This window comes from Littorina saxatilis, linkage group LG9 (assembly GCF_037325665.1).
Source record: "Littorina saxatilis isolate snail1 linkage group LG9, US_GU_Lsax_2.0, whole genome shotgun sequence".
Taxonomy (NCBI): Eukaryota; Metazoa; Mollusca; class Gastropoda; order Littorinimorpha; family Littorinidae; genus Littorina; species Littorina saxatilis.
The window spans coordinates 19,473,887-19,493,661 of record NC_090253.1 but is presented as its reverse complement, the minus strand read 5'-3'; the positions used below and the strand labels follow the sequence as shown (position 1 = coordinate 19,493,661).

General features: G+C 43.9%; 2 protein-coding genes across 3 annotated transcripts in view; both read left to right on the top strand.

The window, feature by feature from the left end:
* The window catches only part of LOC138975536 (uncharacterized), a 37,136-nt gene extending 26,142 nt beyond the window's left edge, over positions 1-10,994 (top strand). Inside the window, exons 2-9 of the mRNA XM_070348244.1 lie at positions 1,373-1,589; positions 3,350-3,482; positions 4,105-4,321; positions 4,906-5,007; positions 6,061-6,153; positions 7,228-7,397; positions 8,312-8,635; positions 9,695-10,994. Of these exons, the coding sequence (XP_070204345.1) occupies positions 1,405-1,589; positions 3,350-3,482; positions 4,105-4,321; positions 4,906-5,007; positions 6,061-6,153; positions 7,228-7,397; positions 8,312-8,635; positions 9,695-10,111 (1,641 nt within the window). The 5' untranslated portion in view covers positions 1,373-1,404 and the 3' untranslated portion in view covers positions 10,112-10,994. The remainder of the gene's footprint in view (positions 1-1,372; positions 1,590-3,349; positions 3,483-4,104; positions 4,322-4,905; positions 5,008-6,060; positions 6,154-7,227; positions 7,398-8,311; positions 8,636-9,694) is intronic.
* Positions 10,995-13,654: 2,660 nt separating this feature from the next.
* Positions 13,655-19,775, top strand: part of LOC138975532 (sigma intracellular receptor 2-like) — a 53,262-nt gene continuing 47,141 nt past the window's right edge. Inside the window, exon 1 of one of the 2 annotated variants that reach the window (XM_070348239.1) lies at positions 13,655-13,785. The gene's annotated coding sequence lies outside the window, so the exon portion shown is untranslated. Of the gene's footprint in view, positions 13,786-15,023; positions 15,336-19,775 lie in introns of those variants that run through there. The other variant, XM_070348240.1, reaches the window with a different exon arrangement.

The window sequence follows — 19,775 nt, the reverse complement described above, 5'->3', positions numbered from 1 at the left end:
TTAAACCCTTTGGGGCCCTCATATTTGAATTCTTCTACAGTCAGAGTGGTCGTGGTATATGTTTTGCAAGCTGGCATCACCCGAAAGCCGAGAAATGTTCGTTGTATATTAACACAAAAATACCGATTTGGTAGGTGTAGTAACATATAATGACAGGTATATTTTGATACAAAAACACACTTTTCAAACATATGAGAAACCGGTACGATTAACCATGTGACAATATCTTGTCCGTTGTTGTTTTTTAAAAATTAACCGGTACAATACCGGGCATTTCCGGTTCACGCGATCGCTGATATAGTACAAGGGTACTTAATTCTCTTTTAAAGCTTTAAAGATATATTATTCGCCAGTATTGATGCCTTCTTTGGCTCAAACACTACTTCAACCAACCCTGTTGTGTTTTCAGTGTTGGATTGTTTGAATGTATGCATTTTCTTTCTTAGGTGCATGAGGTAAAGAAGAGACTAAGGGATAAGAAAGTCAAGTTCAGCACCGGACAGGTGATCATTTTTGAACCGTTATTTTCCCCCAGTTTCAAAGCTTCTTGTTTCCAAAAATCAAACTACATTTACCGTACTTCCAGTCTTAGCAATTGAAACAACATGGACCGGTTTCTAAGGTGGACAGTACCGCCTGGCTCTAAACATTTGAGAGAGTTAGGGCCTGTCATTTTTTTTAATTAATATTGTTTGGTGCTCCTCACGCAGACGTCTTCTGACCACTTCCTGGACAAATAATAGCGTTCAAGAAAATTAAACGTCCAAAAGTTGTCGAGGTAAAACTTGTTGAGGTAAAATCGTACAGAAATGGACGTTTTTCTCGACGGTTACAGGGAAAAGTAATCTATTTATGTTGTTGCCTTGTCATCTTCATGTAATTTATGCGTACATGTATATGAGTGTGCTTGAGTTGTTAATGCGAAAGAATGTGTATGAGTGCGCCTTGAGTCGCCTTGTGGTGAGATATGTGCACGTTATAAATTATCGTATTATTTTTATTATTAAAAGTGAGCTCCGATGACTATTTTTTGTAGTGTCCACACGATATTCTTCTGAAAATGAGCATAGTGGGAATGGTGTTCACTGCTGCCATGAACTATGTTAGTCAGTGGCCACTTGTGTTAGCCAAGAACTTATTTGTTCATCAAATCATTTAAAACAAATTTAGTGGTGCAGTTTGACTGACTGACTATATTTGTCTCCCCAGTTATACTTATAGCAACTATTTGGGACATGATGGGATGACACGCTACACACGCAGTTTGATTGCAGCAGTACGTTTTTGCAATACGACGATTTATTTTAGCCCTCAATAACAAATCTCTCACTAAGCGATAAACAAATAAATTTTAATTTCTTCAACTCAACAGGTCAAGAAGGGTAAACTCGCCGACACTTCAAGATGTCCTTGACCGACGTAATGGACGAGGTGGACTACGGACGTCACAACTTCAACGAGAACGAGGCTCTGACGCATCATCCGCTTTGGATGACCGAGTCGCATTTCCGGTACAACCTGGAGCGCAGTGAGGGGGGACAACTCGGCATTCAGAAGGATGCAGAAGGGGAACCAATTTGTTCTCCGAGGTAAACTGTGCAGGATTGTTTCATGAGTATAAGGAGGGAAATGTGTTGTACAATGAATATGAAACAAGTCGCGTAAGGCGAAAATACAATATTTAGTCAAGTAGCTGCCATTTTTCAGCAAGACCGTATACTCGTAGCATCGTCAGTCCACCGCTCATGGCAAAGGCAGTGAAATTGACAAGAAGAGCGGGGTAGTAGTTGCGCTAAGAAGGATAGCACGCTTTTCTGTACCTCTCTTTGTTTTAACTTTCTGAGCGTGTTTTTAATCCAAACATATCATATCTATATGTTTTTGGAATCAGGAACCGACAAGGAATAAGATGAAAGTGTTTTTAAATTGATTTGGAACATTTAATTTTGATAATAATTTTTATATATTTAATTTTCAGAGCTTGTTTTTAATCCGAATATAACATATTTATATGTTTTGGGAATCAGCAAATGATGGAGAATAAGATAAAGGTAAATTTGGATCGTTTTATAAATTTTTATTTTTTTTTTACAATTTTCCGATTTTTAATGACCAAAGTCATTAATTAATTTTTAAGCCACCAAGCTGAAATGCAATACCGAACCCCGGGCTTCGTCGAAGAATACTTGACCAAAATTTGAACCAATTTGGTTGAAAAATGAGGGCGTGACAGTGCCGCCTCAACTTTCACGAAAAGCCGGATATGACGTCATCAAAGACATTTATCCAAAAAATGAAAAAAACGTTCGGGGATTTCATACCCAGGAACTCTCATGTCAAATGTCATAAAGATCGGTCCAGTACTTTAGTCTGAATCGCTCTACACACACACACACACACACACACGCACACACGCACATACACCACGACCCTCGTTTCGATTCCCCCTCGATGTTAAAATGTTTAGTCAAAACTTGACTAAATATAAAAAGAAACAACACACACACACACACACACACACACACACACACACACACACACACACACACAAACACCGGCACACACACACACACACCCAAGAACAACAGCAAAAACATTAAAAAAACACAGAAGCAGTATTAAGAATATCGAACAAACATGTAGCATTCGAAAAAAAAGAAGCAAACAAGATAAATGTATACACCTCAACACACCACCCCCCCACCCCCACCCACCCCCCCAAAAAAGGGGAAAAAGAGATACAAAAATCAGACCACCAAATAAAAGCTTTTTTGTTGGTCCGAAGGGGGCATATCGTCTTCGGTTTCATTTCTATCGACCAGGCCGAAGGCCGATAGGAAACACTCCAAAGCCTGGATGGTTCCACACGTCAAACAATCAGCTTGACTGGCAAACTCGTGAAAATGATGACAAATGTATTTATTCATGAGTAAATAAGTATTCGTAAATAACAAGTAAGTAAGTAAGTAAGTAATAAAGTAAGTGAGTAAGTAAGTACGCAAGCAAGCAATCAAGCAAGCAAGTAAGTAAGTAAGCAAGTACGTGAGTGGGTCAGTGAGTGAGCCAGTGAGTGGTTTAAGTGAGCGAGTGAGCGAGTAAACAGCTTGAACAAAGAGTTTCTACACCATCATGATGGACATGGATGGTCTCTTTCTCAACGTCTTACTACTCTGACTTTTTTCATACTCTTTCTTTCTGTTTATAATACGCCATGCTATAATCTTGTTCACAGACTGCTGAAGGAACTGATGTCCTAGTCCTTCTCAACGTCTTACTGCTCTGATTTTTCTCTCTTGTTCCAGTCTTTCTTTCTGTTTTCAATAAGTCATGCTATTTTTGTTGTTGCCAGACTGCTGAAGGAACTGGTGATGCAGAGGGTGGTGGTCAGACCAAGCCGCATGAAGAAACTGGACGGCTTTGATATTCCCTCCGACCTCTACCCCTCCTTGCTCACAGAGGCCATCATGCAGCGATCCTTGCAGGTATACAGTCGCCTTCTCTACCACCTTATCTGTCGGTTTTGCGACCTTTCGGTTAAAGCCGAACATCCGTCTCAAGGAGACCAAGCCTTGTTATGGTAGAAGTCGTAGAAGGCCACAGAGCTAAATTTAGCGTTGCCAGCACAAGAAACTAGAGCTACATCTGCCGCGCCGCGCGTCGATGTTGGCCTTTTAAATGCACAGTCTTTCCCGTGTGGATGATCTGACCCGGGTTTTAACACTTGGACACACATCAAAAATCAACATCCTGGGTGCTTTATGCGCATTGAGAGTGAAACCTATACTTGTTTTAATCGGCGAAGTTAATTCTCCAAAATTAAAAAATCTCACTCTGTACAGAAAGTAGTCAGGATGTTGAAGTCCCCGAGACAAACTTCGTTCGCGAAATTCTTTGTCAGTTTCTGGGAGACATGCAGTAGAATTAAGCCACTGAATGTTTACTTGACGACATTATCCGCATTATGGCGTCTTATCAAACTTTTTTTTCGCTTTTGACTTCAGATAAGAGGTTTTATTTTAGAAAAAAAAAGACCAAGAAGAAGAGACGTCGTCATGGTTTGTTTAATCGGTGTTGTTTGTTTTTGGTGTCCTCCGCCACCAACAGACGGTGTCTTACCTGGTTTCCAACTGGCCCAACACGGACCTGGACGTGTACAGTGTCCTCCCCCCTGAGGACTTTGGCACCTGTCAGCAGCTGACCACACCCTTCGAGTCCCCCCAACCCGGAGGACTGACCCTGCTGGACTCTTTCATGGTCGGTCTGCTCAACCACAAGTCTCACTCCAAGCTGAAGAACATCAACTTTTCTGGCTTCAAACACGGTCAGTGCCTGTGTGATCAATTTTGAAGATTTTTAGGAGTGGGGATGAGGATGTGGGGGAAGGGGGGAAGGGGGAGGGGAGGGGGGTGGCGGCTGTTACGGCCGGGGCATGACCCTCCTGGACACTTTCATATTTGGTCTGGTCAACCACAAGTACCACTCCAAACTGAAGAACATTTTCTGGGTTGAAACATGGTCAGTGCTCGTGTGCTTCATGTTGAAGTTTTTTGGGAGTCGAGATAAGGATGTTGCGAAAAAGGGGTTTGGTGTTCGTTACCACTTGGGGGTGGGGGAGGGTGGTTGTGATTGGAGGGGGGACAACTTGAAAGATTTTCAATTAATCAGCAAAGTAAATGAGCGTTTTCGAATAAATTAATTCAGACTGGTACGTCTGAATTACAGCACAGTGAACATCCCTTTGACTTCTTCAAGTCATATTCGCTACATACCATTTCCGAAATAGCGTTTTGGAAATTACCTGTTTAAACTACCAGAGCTATATTGTGCCCCAAATCAGCGGTAGTAAACTGCTTTTGTTAGTGCCAATCTTTATGTGTTTGTGTTTTTTTTACTTCTCTCCTACAGATCGCAAGTTGTCGCGAGAATTGGCGAGACTTCCGATCCTATGGATGAAACCAAGCCAACGACAAGGGAAATATCTTCACAGACTTGTCAGTCAAACCATGGGTATATCAGGACCAATGTAGTCAAAACCGTTAATAATGATAATAAAAACAAATATTGCTATTTCATATGTTACGTGGATTTCCATTGGTCAATTGGGCAAAACTGAGCTCAGTGCAAAAGTGATATCGACGAAATTTCCGTCGATATCAGTTTTGATATCGACGACCTCTTTATTGCTTCCCCACTTCAAAAACAAAAACACCTACATTTAAAAACAAACAAACATATATGAAAATGTAATGATCCCAGAATTTAGTTGAGCAAGTGACTAAAGACTTTTTGAAAGAAAAGACATTTGGAAATACTGAAAAGTACAAGAAAAGAGTGAACAAAAAGAAATAATAATCAGAGGGAGGGATATGGAACAGCCAAAACTGAGACAAATACTTATGTAATTTCTTTACAGTAAATACAACATGTCCAGAGAATTAGCAATATATCTAACATTGACTGACTGTGTGATGATATCTTCTGCTATTGGTCTGTTTCGACAGTGATATTAAAATCTCGACCTCCGGTCTCGATTTTGATATCACTGTCTCAACAGACCATAGCAGAAGATATCATCACACAGTCCGTCAATATTGGGTATAAATGTATCGCCCCTTCTCAGAAGAGCAACAACCTGTACAACATCAACATGTACAACAACACGCACGCACGCACGCACGCACGTACGCACAGAATCGACGACGAGCTGTGTTTCCGAGAAACCTATTTTCATTTTACAAATTGTATTTACAGTCACTGTATTAAAAGTTCCATGTAAAATCTGGTGGTTGGGGTGGGTGGCACTTGTGGGAGATGTGTTAGCAGGGGTGCAAACCAAGTCCCTTCAGGCTGTTGTCCCGATGTTGACAGAGTTTGTGTGTGTGTGTGTGTGTGTGTGTGTGTGTGAGTGTGTGTGTGTGTGTGTGTGTGAGTGTGTGTGTGGTTGTGTGTGTGTGTGTTTGTGTGTGTGTGTGTGCGTGCGTGCAAAAGATTGTCTACTTCTGGACATCACTTTAACAAAAAATCGTTCATTAACACGTTTGTTTCTAATTGTGTTCGCAGGTGTGAGTGAGGAAAAGATGGAGAGATACGTCAATCGTATTAATGAAATCTACGCAAACTTTGACCACTACGTCAAACACGGTCGTGAGATTGGTCAGTGACAGAATCACCACCACAGCACTAACTTCTCTGGCTTCATGAAAATCAGTTGTCTTTTGTACTTCAACATTTTTTCTTTCCAAATAGATTAAAGGTCCTTGTCTACATTTTTATACCGAAATCGCCATTTGACCATTAAAATGCAGAGTCTATTATCTACAAATATCAACAATACACCCCCTTTCGATCAGGAAAGACGAAGCCAGTGTAGCCGTTTGAAAATTCATTGTAGTTTTCCAGGGTAGTACTCATAGTAGGATATCCTTATTTGGAAAATGCCAAGCGCAAAACTCCTCTCAAATCCCGTGAATTTCGTGCGTTTTAAAAAAAAGCGTGGACAGCGCTCCAGTGTCAAACTGTTGCTGCACTTGTTTGGGCGTGGCTATAAGCATAGCGACATGAATTTGATTGGTCAGTATTATTAGGCAAAGCACATGTTCTCAGCAAACAGAAAACAAAATATTGGAAGCGTGAGTCACGCAACCCAAAAATAAAATCTTTTTTTACATATATTTTTTTTTCTATAACTTTTTTTTCCCATGGTTCATTCATCATCTGACATAACTTTTTAGCGAAATCTAACCATAAGATTATTGAAAAAAAGCAAAAATGTAGACGACCACCTTTAAGACTATTTTGTACGTTTTGTGTGTGTGTGTGTGTGTGTGTGTGTGTGTGTGTGTGTGTGTGTGTGTGTGTGTGTGTGTGTGTGTGTGTGTGTGTGTTATTGTAGCTGTACAAGCTCAATGTTGTTCAGTGTTTTATATTTAATTCGTTGGGTGATTCTCTCATGAAAATTTGTACAGCAGGTCAGAAATAATCTTAAGCGAGAGTAAACGATGTCTAGCAATGTCAGTATTACTTTCAGTTAAATGTTAATCATTAATAAGTCGAATTTATTCAACTTCATTTTTTGAAACGAATTCATGTATTCGTTTATTTAATTTCATAAAATCAAGTCAAGTCACTTTCCGTCTGCTTGCCGTTGCTTAAAAGAACACTGTTGCCTTTCAAATATAACACAGAGTGTTTTGATTGGTCCTAATGTTCTTGACTTCAATCGTACAGGGCCAATCACGATCATGTTCAACTGCAAGCTGACCCTGGACGACGTTCCCATTGGCTTAGCCCTGCAGTCGGAGTCGCCTTTCCGTTACATCTGTCATCGCGTGTGGACAGAACCCATCTCAGATGTCGATGTTCCTCTCACTACCATAACAGAGATTCTGGACCCTATGGTATTGGTGCTTTGACAAGCTTGAGAGAGGGATCGGTGGGTGTGTGTGGGGGGGGGGGGGGGGGGGAGAGTGAGAGAGAGAGGGAAAGAGTCCGACCGAGAGGCGGGATGATACTGCTTGTAAATCAAATCGGCAGGCATAGAGATTGGGGCGGAGATGGAATATACGAGAGGGAGTGTGTGTGTGTGGGAGAGAGAGAGAGAGAGAGAGAGAGAGAGAGAGAGAGAGAGAGAGAGAGAGAGAGAGAGAGAGAGAGAGAGAGAGAGAGAGAGAGAGAGAGATGGAGAGAGAGAGAGAGAGAGGAGAGCAAGATATGAAGAGAGAGTTAGGGAGAGAGAGAGAGAGGGAGAGAGAGAGATGAAGAGAGAGTTAGAGAGAGAGAGAGAGAGAGAGAGAGAGAGAGAGAGAGAGAGAGAGAGAGAGAGAGAGATATGACTAACTACTTTTTTTAATGTATATACGGTAAGATAGATAACGGGGTATACAAATCAGCATGGGTCTTGCTAGAAGATGCTGACTATATGTGACCCTCCACCACGGAATGAGTCGCATGTCACCTTTGCATGATTTTCATATTTGTACAATTTCCTAACGAGTTTTTTTTTATGCTCTATCCAGTGGTGAAAACCGTTTTATAAAAGAGCGAAAACGTTTGAGTTATAAGCCTGTGACTAAGGTGACCCTCACACTGTTACCAGACACTCCCCGGACTTATATTAAGCCTAGCGCAGAACCGCGCGAGGTGACATGCGACTCATTTCGTGGTGGAGGGTCACATATATTCATCTCACTGTCCTCTCTAGCCGACAGAATAGCAACATCCACTCACATCACATTATAGTTTATACAACCTTTTACCTCATCCTCTACAGCACTTTAACACTGTTTTATACTACTTTTTCTTCCCCGAACAGAACATAACCCACCTTCAAGTGGAAGACCCCGACCTGTGCAGCGACACGAGCCGCTGGAACACTCTTCTGGAGACCATCCACCGCCTCCCTTCCCTGCGCGCCCTCAGTCTCCCTAACACCGTGCACGTCAACCTCCACGCCAACGCTGCCCACGAGCTGGCCCAGACCGTCAAGAGTCTGCCCGGTCTTCGCAGGCTCAACCTGGGCTCTTGCAATCTCAAGGACAGCCTTGGCCAACTCCTGCAGAACCTGAATGGCGAGGTGAACTACCTGAGTCTGAGCGACTGCCGTCTCAGCAAAGGGGATGTGGAGGCTTTGTTGGAGGTGAGTTTAAAAGCCTTGAGTTGTGGTTAATTTAATCGAGGTATTTATTTGCATGGTGTCTGTATCGGAGCCTTAGGAGTAGACGATGTTCGGAAATAACTCTGTCAGGATTTCCAAGCGTCGTGGAAGAGTTGCGCCTCGCTTTAATGTACAGCAAGCAATCATATCAGGTAACAATAACAGGTAACTAGCAGTCGCAGCGAATAACGACTCCGATGTGTATGTTGTGCAGTGTCAGCTCGATATGATGCCTTATTCTTTCGAAAATCGGCACATCGGATTCACGATACACTGGCGATGGCCTGCAGTAATCGCCGAGCATGCATGTTTTCCCAAATCCCGTGACCTCAAGCGAAACTTACGTGACCTCAGGCAAAACACGTGTCGACTATCATACGGGTCAAGCGGTTGTTGCCGCAACAAATCGTGAACTCCGATGTGATTATTTTCCAAAGAAATGTGGTCACATCGATCGGGGCGCAACTCTTCCACAATTTTTGAAAATCCTGACAGAGTTTATTCCGGAAAACGTCTATTGCAGTCCGAGCACAGGGGATGTAAAAGGAGGAGGGGGGGGGGGGGCTGAAATCGATTGGATCTTTGTGTACGGAGGCCACAAGTGTGCGTACGTGTCTCGGTTCAGCTGCGGCAGGGGCCAACTCTTATTCAACCTGTAGATCAATGTGAATCAGCTCACATATGAATATTTTGTTTGTTTGTTTGCTTAACGCCCAGCCGACCACGAAGGGCCATATCAGGGCGGTGCTGCTTTGACATATAACGTGCGCCACACACAAGACAGAAGTCGCAGCACAGGCTTCATGTCTCACCCAGTCACATTATTCTGACACCGGACCAACCAGTCCTAGCACTAACCCCATAATGCCAGACGCCAGGCGGAGCAGCCACTAGATTGCCAATTTTAAAGTCTTAGGTATGACCCGGCCGGGGTTCCAACCCACGACCTCCCGATCACGGGGCGGACGCCTTACCACTAGGCCAACCGTGCCGGTTCACACATATGAATAAAACTGACTCGCTTTTCATCTGTGTGTACAGTGGCCCAAGTTGTCCCAGCTACAGGAGCTGAACCTCAGCCGCAACAACCTGCAGAACATGGTCCCCGAGGTGGTGGGGTTGATAGGCAAGATGGCCGACAGTGTCGTCTGCTTCTCGTCCTCCTTCTCCTCCTTCACCCCGGTGGCCATCCAGCAGGTGGTCAGCAAGTGCAGGGAGTGTAAGCATCTCAAGATCCTGGGCATCCAGTCCTTTGTGCCTCCGGCCGTGGACGAGCTGAAGGGCATTCTGGACGACTGCGCGAACATTCCCACTTTGCAGCGCTGCATTCTGCTCCCAGAAGCCTACGCGTTTCCCGGTAGTCAGATCTCGCAGCGCACCACCAACCGCGAGGAATTCGGGCAGCTTTGCACGGACACTTTGCGGCAGCTGGGGAGGGCTGACGTGGAGGTGGAGTGACGTCATGACTGGAGGGTCTTCTGCTGACGTCACAAGGACGTTACTGAATCTGTGATCAGGGAACTCACTTTTGGGTTTATGTATTTTTTGGGGAGAGTGTGCATGCATTGGAGAGTTGACATTTCTGACACAGTTGAGAAAATGGCTTCAGGACTGAATTGTGAGCGAGTGAGTGGTGGTTAAGCGTCCTGCCATGTACAAGTAAAGTATGTATGACGTTTTATAATGTGCTCATGTTTATGTACGAATGTGTAAAACCACGATTTTTTCCTTTAGTCCGGTTTCCCTCATCTCGCATTATGGGCAGTCTCCTACCCCCATACCAGAGGTGACATTGCTTTATAGCCCAAAACATGTTTAGAAGTAGTATTATGATAATAGATTTTGGTAAATGCATCACAGGAAAAATAGCTGATGCGGGACTGACACATGGAAGAAGTCTGCTTGTTACTGATTTAGGATACACCAGCACAACGGTAAGTATCTCAAGAAAAAAGCAACTACTGCCGGACAAATGTAATGGGGGAAAAATAAACAAAACAATCGCGAGCCAAAACAACCAGGCTTAAACTGAGAAAATGGTCACAAGGGGAGGCAATAAGCTTGCTGCAAGTACAAGGGCACTTTACAGGGTGTTGTTTCCCTTGTGAGAGTGTTACATCTTGGTGATGTCATACGTACGTATGTGATACGCATTTTACCAGTCAATGTAGACAAATGTTGTCTTTTCTGTTTTTGTGATCGTTCATTATCATTTGTGTCTGTGATATGAACTGTGCTTGTTGTTGAAGCATAATGGTAGAATTCCCTTGCCTGCAGCGTATATTTCCCTGCCACAGTGTGACTTGTGTCTCTCCTGCAATAAAGTCTACAGAAAACCTAATTATTCTTCGATATTAAATCGAAAGGCGGTAGTGTGTGTGTGTGTGTGTGTGTGTGTGTGTGTGTGTGTGTGTATGTGTGGAGTGGGTAGTGTGAGACTGAAGAGACAGAGACAGACACGAGAGAGACAGAGATAGAGGGATAATGTTTTTACATTCAGTCAAAATATACTTGCACTGGTGTGGCCTTGTTCTCGTTTTCGCGTGCGTGCGTTCGTTTGTGAAAGCGGCTTGCCTACCGTCATGTTTAATCTTTGATCCTTACCCTTTGCACACACACACGCTTACATCTCATTTAAATGTTTATATTAACGAACAAGAATCAGTGCCATCCACCCGTCTATGATTTGTTCAGGTTTGCCGCAGTATTGAAAGCACAAAACCATCTACAAGCCTAAGCAAACCTCCAATCCCAACACCGGGTGCCAACTCCGTCCGCTCTTCTCGGGGGTCTAACAGAGAGAAAAAAGAAACAATATCCAGGCATGTGGAGAAAAAAACCACCAAAAAACCACCCACCACCAAATAAACCACACCCTTTACCGCTGAACATCTCTCAAAGGTTGCACTGAGTCGCATCATCCAGTGCAAGTTGTACGCGTGCCACGGTAGCTTTGAAACGGCGTCAGTAGGAGGCTAGGAGAGGGGAGGGGGGGGGGGGAGGGGGGGGTGGGAGGATAAAAAGGAATGTAACAGACGAATAACGCGTAATAACCAGAGACTCTAATCTAAGTTTGGCAGGCAGACTCTGACGGGCGGACAGAGGGACGGACGGACAGACAAACAGACTGACAGACAGACAGACAGATAGACAGACTGAGTGAGACATATACACCAACGTATATATATACGGCGGTATAAATACAGGCTGTCAGGTAATGTGGGTCACAAGTTGATACTCAGTTGTCCGTTCAGACAATTTTAATGGACGGTTAAGGGGAAACAACCGCGTTCTCTTGTTATTGGCAGGCTAAGAGATACTCTCCCTTACCCCAACCGACGCAACAATTGTCATTTGTATACGAGCAAATTTGAGTGTTGGAGAGATGAAACTCTCAAACAATTTATACACAGGATAAACCATCTGTCAGTTACAAAGAAGGTTAACTTTCCTTTGCCAAAAAATTGTCAAAATCTGTGTCAAGCATCATGGCGATTTTAGAGTGGTTTTGGAAGCATCATCATTTTCAATGACAGCACAAGAACAGCTGTTTAAGATTAAGATTCTTATTGCCAATGACCCTTATGAATTGATGAACAAATGAATCAACGTATCAAACTCCAAAGCAAAAGCTCTATGTTTCGTTCTTGAGAAAGCGTAAGTTATGTCAGTTGTCAGATGGTCGCTGAAGCAATAAGATGAAACTCCGGCGTTGTCACAAAAATTGGCATTGTTCGCAAAAAGTCTCCCGAAATAACAATTTAAAGGGCGGGGATGTAGCTCAGTCGGTAGCGCTGGATTTGTATCCAGTTGGCCGCTGTCAGCGTGAGTTCGTCCCCACGTTCGGCGAGAGATTTATTTCTCAGAGTCAACTTTGTGTGCAGACTCTCCTCGGTGTCCGAACACCCCCGTGTGTACACGCAAGCACAAGACCGGTGCGCACGAAAAAGATCCTGTAATCCATGTCCGAGTTCGGTGGGTTATAGAAACACGAAAATACCCAGCATGCTTCCTCCGAAAGCGGCGTATGGCTGCCTAAATGGCGGGGTAAAAACGGTCATACACGGGTAAAAGCCGTGGGAGTTTCAGCCCATGAACGAACAAGCAAACAAACAACAATTTAAAAGTTTCTGGTGCTTTTGTGAAAGCTCAAAGAGCCCCCAACCCCACACCCCAAAAACGAAAGAAACGTACAATAAACAAAAACAAGTCGAACACAGACACAGACAGACACACAAACACACACACTTTGACACTGTAGACTCTTCACCTGTCGTAAACTTCACTGAGGAACATAAACGACAGGCGCAATGTGATGAATGTGTGTGTGTGTGTCACTGTGTGTGTGTGTGTGTGTGTGTGTGTGTGCGAGTATGTGTGTGCGAGTCAGTGTGTGTGTGGCTGCATGTCTGTGTGTTCCTATCTGTCAGAGAGAGAGAGAGAGAGAGAGACTGAGAGAGAGGCCGGGAGAGTGAGGGGGGCCGGAGAGAGAAAGAGAGATTAACAAAGAGAGAGAGACCCGGCTGAGAATGTGTGTGTACGTGTGCGTGTATGTGCGTCCGTGAGCACGATGTGTGTGTGTGTGTGTGTGCCGGTGTGTGTGACGGTGTGTGTGAGCGTATATCAGTGTGTGTGTAGATATATGTGCGTCAGTGTGTGTGTGTGTGTGTATGTGTGTGTGTGTCCGTGATTAGCATATGTGTGTTTGTCAGAGAGAGAGAGAGAGAGAGAGAGAGAGAGAGAGAGAGAGAGAGAGAGAGATTGTTCTCTCAGTCTCTGACCACGAAACATTGCGTGGGCCAATGGAATACCAATATCGCAGCTACTTCAAGCACAGGCAATGGAACGTGAGAGAGGAATTTTTATAGCGGCAAAAGGTCGGAGGTAAAACCACAGCAAAATTCGGGCTAAATGATGGAGTGCTGGGAAGTTGGCGGCCTGGGTTGGGGGGGGGGGGGGGGGGGTGATGCCACTCTCCAAGCCTCCTCAGTACTGACGCCGTTTCAAAGCTACTGTGGCACGCGACTGAACAACTCATGCACTCAGTCAGTGCAACCTTTGAGAGATGCTCAGTGGTAAAGCTTGTTCGGTGATGTTATGTGGAAATCTGTTACACTGGTTTAATTGAAGTGGTGAGTGTGCATTGTTTGGTACAGTTCATTTACACGCGAAAAAATCAGCGACTACTCAGTGTGACAAAGCTTTTTGATGCGACTAAAGCGGCGGAGGGGGATGCTTGTAAAGAAAGCACTGCCGGGTTCCGACGGCGGTGTATGCCTAACGGAAAAGCCAGTGCCTACTTGATTTGAGTGAAATTGCGAGTTCATAGGTTGCCGTTTTAATCGCATGCGAAACAAACAAACACACAAACAAACAAACAAACAAGTCGCGTAAGGCGAAAATACAATATTTAGTCAAGTAGCTGTCGAACTCACAGAATGAAACTGAACGCAATGCCATTTTTCAGCAAGACCGTATACTCGTAGCATCGTCAGTCCACCGCTCATGGCAAAGGCAGTGAAATTGACAAGAAGAGCGGGGTAGTAGTTGCGCTAAGAAGGATAGCACGCTTTTCTGTACCTCTCTTTGTTTTAACTTTCTGAGCGTGTTTTTAATCCAAACATATCATATCTATATGTTTTTGGAATCAGGAACCGACAAGGAATAAGATGAAAGTGTTTTTAAATTGATTTGGACAAATTAATTTTGATAATAAATTTTATATATTTAATTTCCAGAGCTTGTTTTTAATCCGAATATAACATATTTATATGTTTTTGGAATCAGCAAATGATGGAGAATATGATAAACGTAAATTTGGATCGTTTTATAAATTTTTATTTTTTTTACAATTTTCAGATTTTTAATGACCAAAGTCATTAATTAATTTTTAAGCCACCAAGCTGAAATGCAATACCGAAGTCCGGGCTTCGTCGAAGATTACTTGACCAAAATTTCAACCAATTTGGTTGAAAAATGAGGGCGTGACAGTGCCGCCTCAACTTTCACGAAAAGCCGGATATGACGTCATCAAAGACATTTATCAAAAAAATGAAAAAAACGTTCGGGGATTTCATACCCAGGAACTCTCATGTCAAATTTCATAAAGATCGGTCCAGTAGTTTAGTCTGAATCGCTCTACACACACACACACACACACACGCACACACGCACACACGCACATACACCACGACCCTCGTTTCGATTCCCCCTCGATGTTAAAATATTTAGTCAAAACTTGACTAAATATAAAAACGGTGTGATGCAACTGCGACGTTCGGGATGCTAGCATAGAGCGGGTTCGTTGCCGGTGCATGAGGTTGGCGTAACGGATAAGCCAGATACACTGGTTTAGTTGTGAGGCCGCGTTTTTTTGTGTGGGCCCTGCTGAACTTCCTTCTCCCCTAACAACGTAAACATGCGTGATGAGAATGCGTTCGACTGACTCGAGTCAACAAATTGATGCAACTGGCTGGTGCATATATCAAAATGTGTTGTTAACTTGTCTTCGCTGTGTTGCGCTGCGGTTTTGACATTTGGGAACTACAGCAATGATCGATGCGTGCTGCTGAATGAACAACTGCACTGGATATCTGGGGGTTTACAGAGGCGCTTTGTGTGATGCAACTGATATTGCAACCGGCTGATACTGACTTGCGGTTACTGCTCATCAGTCAATGAGGTATGGGACGTCTGCAGATGCACTGTGCTTCTGCTTATACTACGTACATGGGGGGAGTGTCAAATAACAATGAGAGCAGTTTCTCACAGCATAGACCTATATCTAAATATAGGTCCCTGCTCACAGTCAGTCCTAATAGGTGATGTTCGAAAATGAACTCTGTCGGGTTTTAGTATTAGTTGTGAAAGAGTTAATACTCTTGCTTTTCTTGAGTGAAACTTGTCCACGTGACATTGTAGGCCAGTCACGTCTCTAACGATCGAGGGGTGTGTCTGAAACACGTGGACTAGGAGCACGTGAGGAAAGCTTGTCACGTGTCTCAGTAAAAGCCAATAATATTCATGTACTCTTTCACAACCCGGCATACAAACCCAACAGAGTGGTTTAATTTTTTCTCTCGGAAATTCGGATATTTTGGCTCATGTGTTTTCCCTATTTCTTCTCATAGAACTAGTACCACTGAAAAGCAGCATGATTTTGAAGTTTTGTCATTTATAATTAGGAGATGTTTCTATTACAGCCATATTTGGTAGGGCTGATCGAGAGGCATAGGAACCCCCCACGGGTTAGGGGGAAGAATGTACCCGATGCTCCCCAGCATGTCGTAAGAGGCGACTAACGGATTCTGTTTCTCCTTTTACCCTTGTTAAGTGTTTCTTGTATAGAATATAGTCAATGTTAGTAAAGATTTTAGTCAAGCAGTATGTAAGAAATGTTAAGTCCTTTGTACTGGAAACTTGCATTCTCCCAGTAAGGTCATATATTGTACTACGTACGTTGCAAGCCCCTGGAGCAATTTTTTGATTAGTGCTTTTGTGAACAAGAAACAATTAACAAGTGGCTCTATCCCACCCTCCCCCCCCCCCCCCCTTTCCCCGTCGCGATCGTGGTTGAAAACGACGTTAAACACCAAATAAAGAAAGAAAGAAAGAAAATTAAGAGGCATAGGAAAGTGAGGGCCAATCTGGGGTTGAAATGGCGGTCTTTCGGCAGTGTTTCAACGTCAGAAAATGATGAAAGAAATCTTGTATTAACCTATCAAGACAGTGGACAAGCACAGCCACAAAGCTAATGTTTTCCTTTTAACAGATTAACTGACGAGTCATATACTATAGCCTTGTTCATGGACAGTTGCGCAATCACCTTCAAAACTAAATAATTATTTGGATTCAGTGTTTGATATGTCTCGGTCTGGCATAATTTCGCCGAAGGCATTCAAAAGTGAAGAATCTCGATCTTGTGCTTCATTTGTCTGTCATTCAAAACTGAAGAAACTCGATCTAGTGCTTGACTTTGTCTGTCTTTCAAAACTGAAGAGCCTCGAGCTCAATCTAGTGCTTGATTTGCCTGTCTTTCAAAAGTGAAGAACCTCGATCTAGTGCTTGATTTTTCTGTCTTTTAAAACTGAAGAACCTCGATCTAGTGCTTGATTTGTCTGTCTTTCAAAACTGAAGAGCCTCGAGGTCAATCTAGTGCTTGATTTGCCTGTCTTTCAAAAGTGAAGAACCTCGATCTAGTGCTTGATTTGTCTGTCTTTCAAAACTGAAGAATCTCGTTCCAGTGCTAAGTTTGTTTGTCGATGTCCTGCATAATTTCTTCGCAGACATAATATGACGCAGTACTAATTCATTTTGAAATGGTTGTGCTTCTTCATCGTGCAAAATCTGGAAGGCTGTAAGCTCCCCATAGCGCGCGTCCCTGCGTCCTATACGCAATAGAAGCCGAAAACACGTACTAGAAATCTATGGAGGGACGCACTAGACTTTAAAAGAGCGGGTCCTGGGACGCACTGAATTTCCTTTGTCGTGCGTACCGTAGATACCAATTTCAGACTGCAATCGCTATTGTGTACCTGGTACGTAACGGTTTTCAGACCTTATACGTCTCGTGCAAGCACCAATGTCAATTTCACGCGGTGAAATGTCAATTTCACGAAGGAAAGAAGGTTAAAAGCGATGCAAAGGTAGCTGTTCCCGGCAAGGTTATGTACTTAAAACACTGTATGAAAAAGTGGGTCACACGGGGCCCCGATGGCTCGGGGGTTGAATAAACCACGAGAATTGGTGTGTGGTTTACGCGTGCTAAATTTGGACCCTCTAAAATTCTGCATTTGGGGTCCATGGACCCTCTAAAAATTGAAAGTGGGGGTCCCAGGACGCACTAGGAGGGGCGTCCGTAGGGAGCCCTGCTCTGTATGCGATCCTGCATAAGTTTTATATTCTCCAAGGCGTCACTGACGCGGATTTCATCATGCGATTTGACGGGACTTTCTTTTCTGGCAGTCATGCGTTGGTTCCTACTTTTGTCCTAGCCTGGCTCGAAAGAATGCACTCCGCTAGTTGTGATAGGGGTGACACGTTCATCTATTTCCACACAAGTGATATTTTCGACAAATTGGAACAACAATTACGTTCACTCCATCCGCCTGTACCCTATAATTTTCTGCCGTGAAATCGTGACATATCGAGCGCTAATGGACGCTGCTGGGGTGCATCGGGACACAAAAACCGACTTGCTCAGTCTAGACAGACAGGCTGCAATCCCTGTGGTGGCATGGTTGCTACATTTTTGTTTTTCCTTCCATTTTCATTCACACGAGCAACATCATGAGCAGTGGAAAGTTAGGTCCTCAGTGCAAGACTCTAGTTTGACACGACCTCATTTACATGATATACCGGCCACGTGTGATTGCAAGGTTTAGTTATGACATGGATGGTCTCTCTCATGTGTGCAGGATAAATAGCCTACGTTTTGACTATATAATACTCCACTTCCTAAGTTTGAAAATGAAGGCACTGTTATTGTTGTTTGACATACCCTATGTACACTATGTACTGTATGTGCCTGCTGATGCACAGTGTGTCTGTTGATGCACAGTGTGTCTGTTGATGCACAGTGTGTCTGTTGATGCAGAATAGTGTGTCTGCTGAATTCTTCAGTGTCTGTTGATGCACAGTGTGTCTGTTGATGCACAGTGTGTCTGTTGATGCAGAATGTGTCTGTTGAATTCTTCAGTGTCTGTTGATGCACAGTGTGTCTGTTGATGCAGAATGTGTCTGCTGAATTCTTCAGTGTTTGTTGATGCAGAATGTGTCTGTTGATGCACAGCGTGTCTGTTGATGCACAGTGTGTCTGTTGATGCAGAATGTGTCTGCTGAATGCTTCAGTGTCTGTCAATGCACGGTGTCAACTAATGCAACGATGCACTCATGCGCTGTTTGCTGATGCCGGAATAAATGCATTGTGGTGCGGCGTCTGCAGCGCAGAGGCACTGACGAAATGCGTCAGTGTCAGTTGGGAATGCTGAAAAGAAGTGGTCAGTTTCATGTTGTGTCTGTCTCGGTCACTGTTCAAGATGGTAGGTTTGTTTAGTCAGTCTAGCAATGTGTAGAGTCTTGAGCCCCCAGGCTGTGGTAGTTAAGTCTCTGACTGAGACGGAAATCCGTAACGTTGAGACATACGCTTGAGGGAGTTCCGCGGAGTAAAGTAGGGACCAGTAGGGATGCCGTTCTACGGTAGATACGGCAGTGGTGTCTATAGTGGTTGAAAGTCTGTCTCTAGTAGCTGTGAGTCCCCTGTTTCAGTCTAGACTGATGCTGGGTTGAAAGTCTGTCTCTAGTAGCTGCGAGTCCCCTGTTTCAGTCTAGACTGATGCTGGGTTGAAAGTCTGTCTCTAGTAGCTGCGAGTCCCCTGTTTCAGTCTAGACTGATGCTGGGTTGAAAGTCTGTCTCTAGTAGCTCAGTGCGAGTCCCCTGTTTCAGTCTAGACTGATGCTGGGTTGAAAGTCTGTCTCTAGTAGCTGCGAGTCCCCTGTCTCAGTCTAGACTGATGCTGGGTTGAAAGTCTGTCTCTAGTAGCTGCGAGTCCCCTGTTTCAGTCTAGACTGATGCTGGGTTGAAAGTCTGTCTCTAGTAGCTGCGAGTCCCCTGTTTCAGTCTAGACTGATGCTGGGTTGAAAGTCTATCTCTAGTAGCTGCGAGTCCCCTGTTTCAGTCTAGACTGATGCTAGGTTGAAAGTCTGTCTCTAGTAGCTGCGAGTCCCCTGTTTCAGTCTAGACTGATGCTAGGTTGAAAGCCGGTCTGTCAGTCTCAAAGTAGCTGCGAGTCCCGTGTTTCAGTCTAGACTGATTGATGGTGGGCGGAGTGCTTTTATTTGTGCTTCCAAGTGCTCAGTTTTGAGCGTGGTGCAGGATCGTTGTGAAGTTCGTAATCACTGAACAGCCTGTGTAGCCTTTACCACAGCGATATAGAATATTCTATTATATCTCTGTGGCCTATACCCATGCTATTACGTTAACGCGTGAAAGCCTGCGCATATTGTGACATGCACTTTATGTTTACAGCTGCAGGAGTTATACACGTGTTATAGTAGTGGGAATATCAACAGACACGCTGCTAATTTCACTGGCGGAGGCGGCGGGTATGGATCTGTGTCTGTG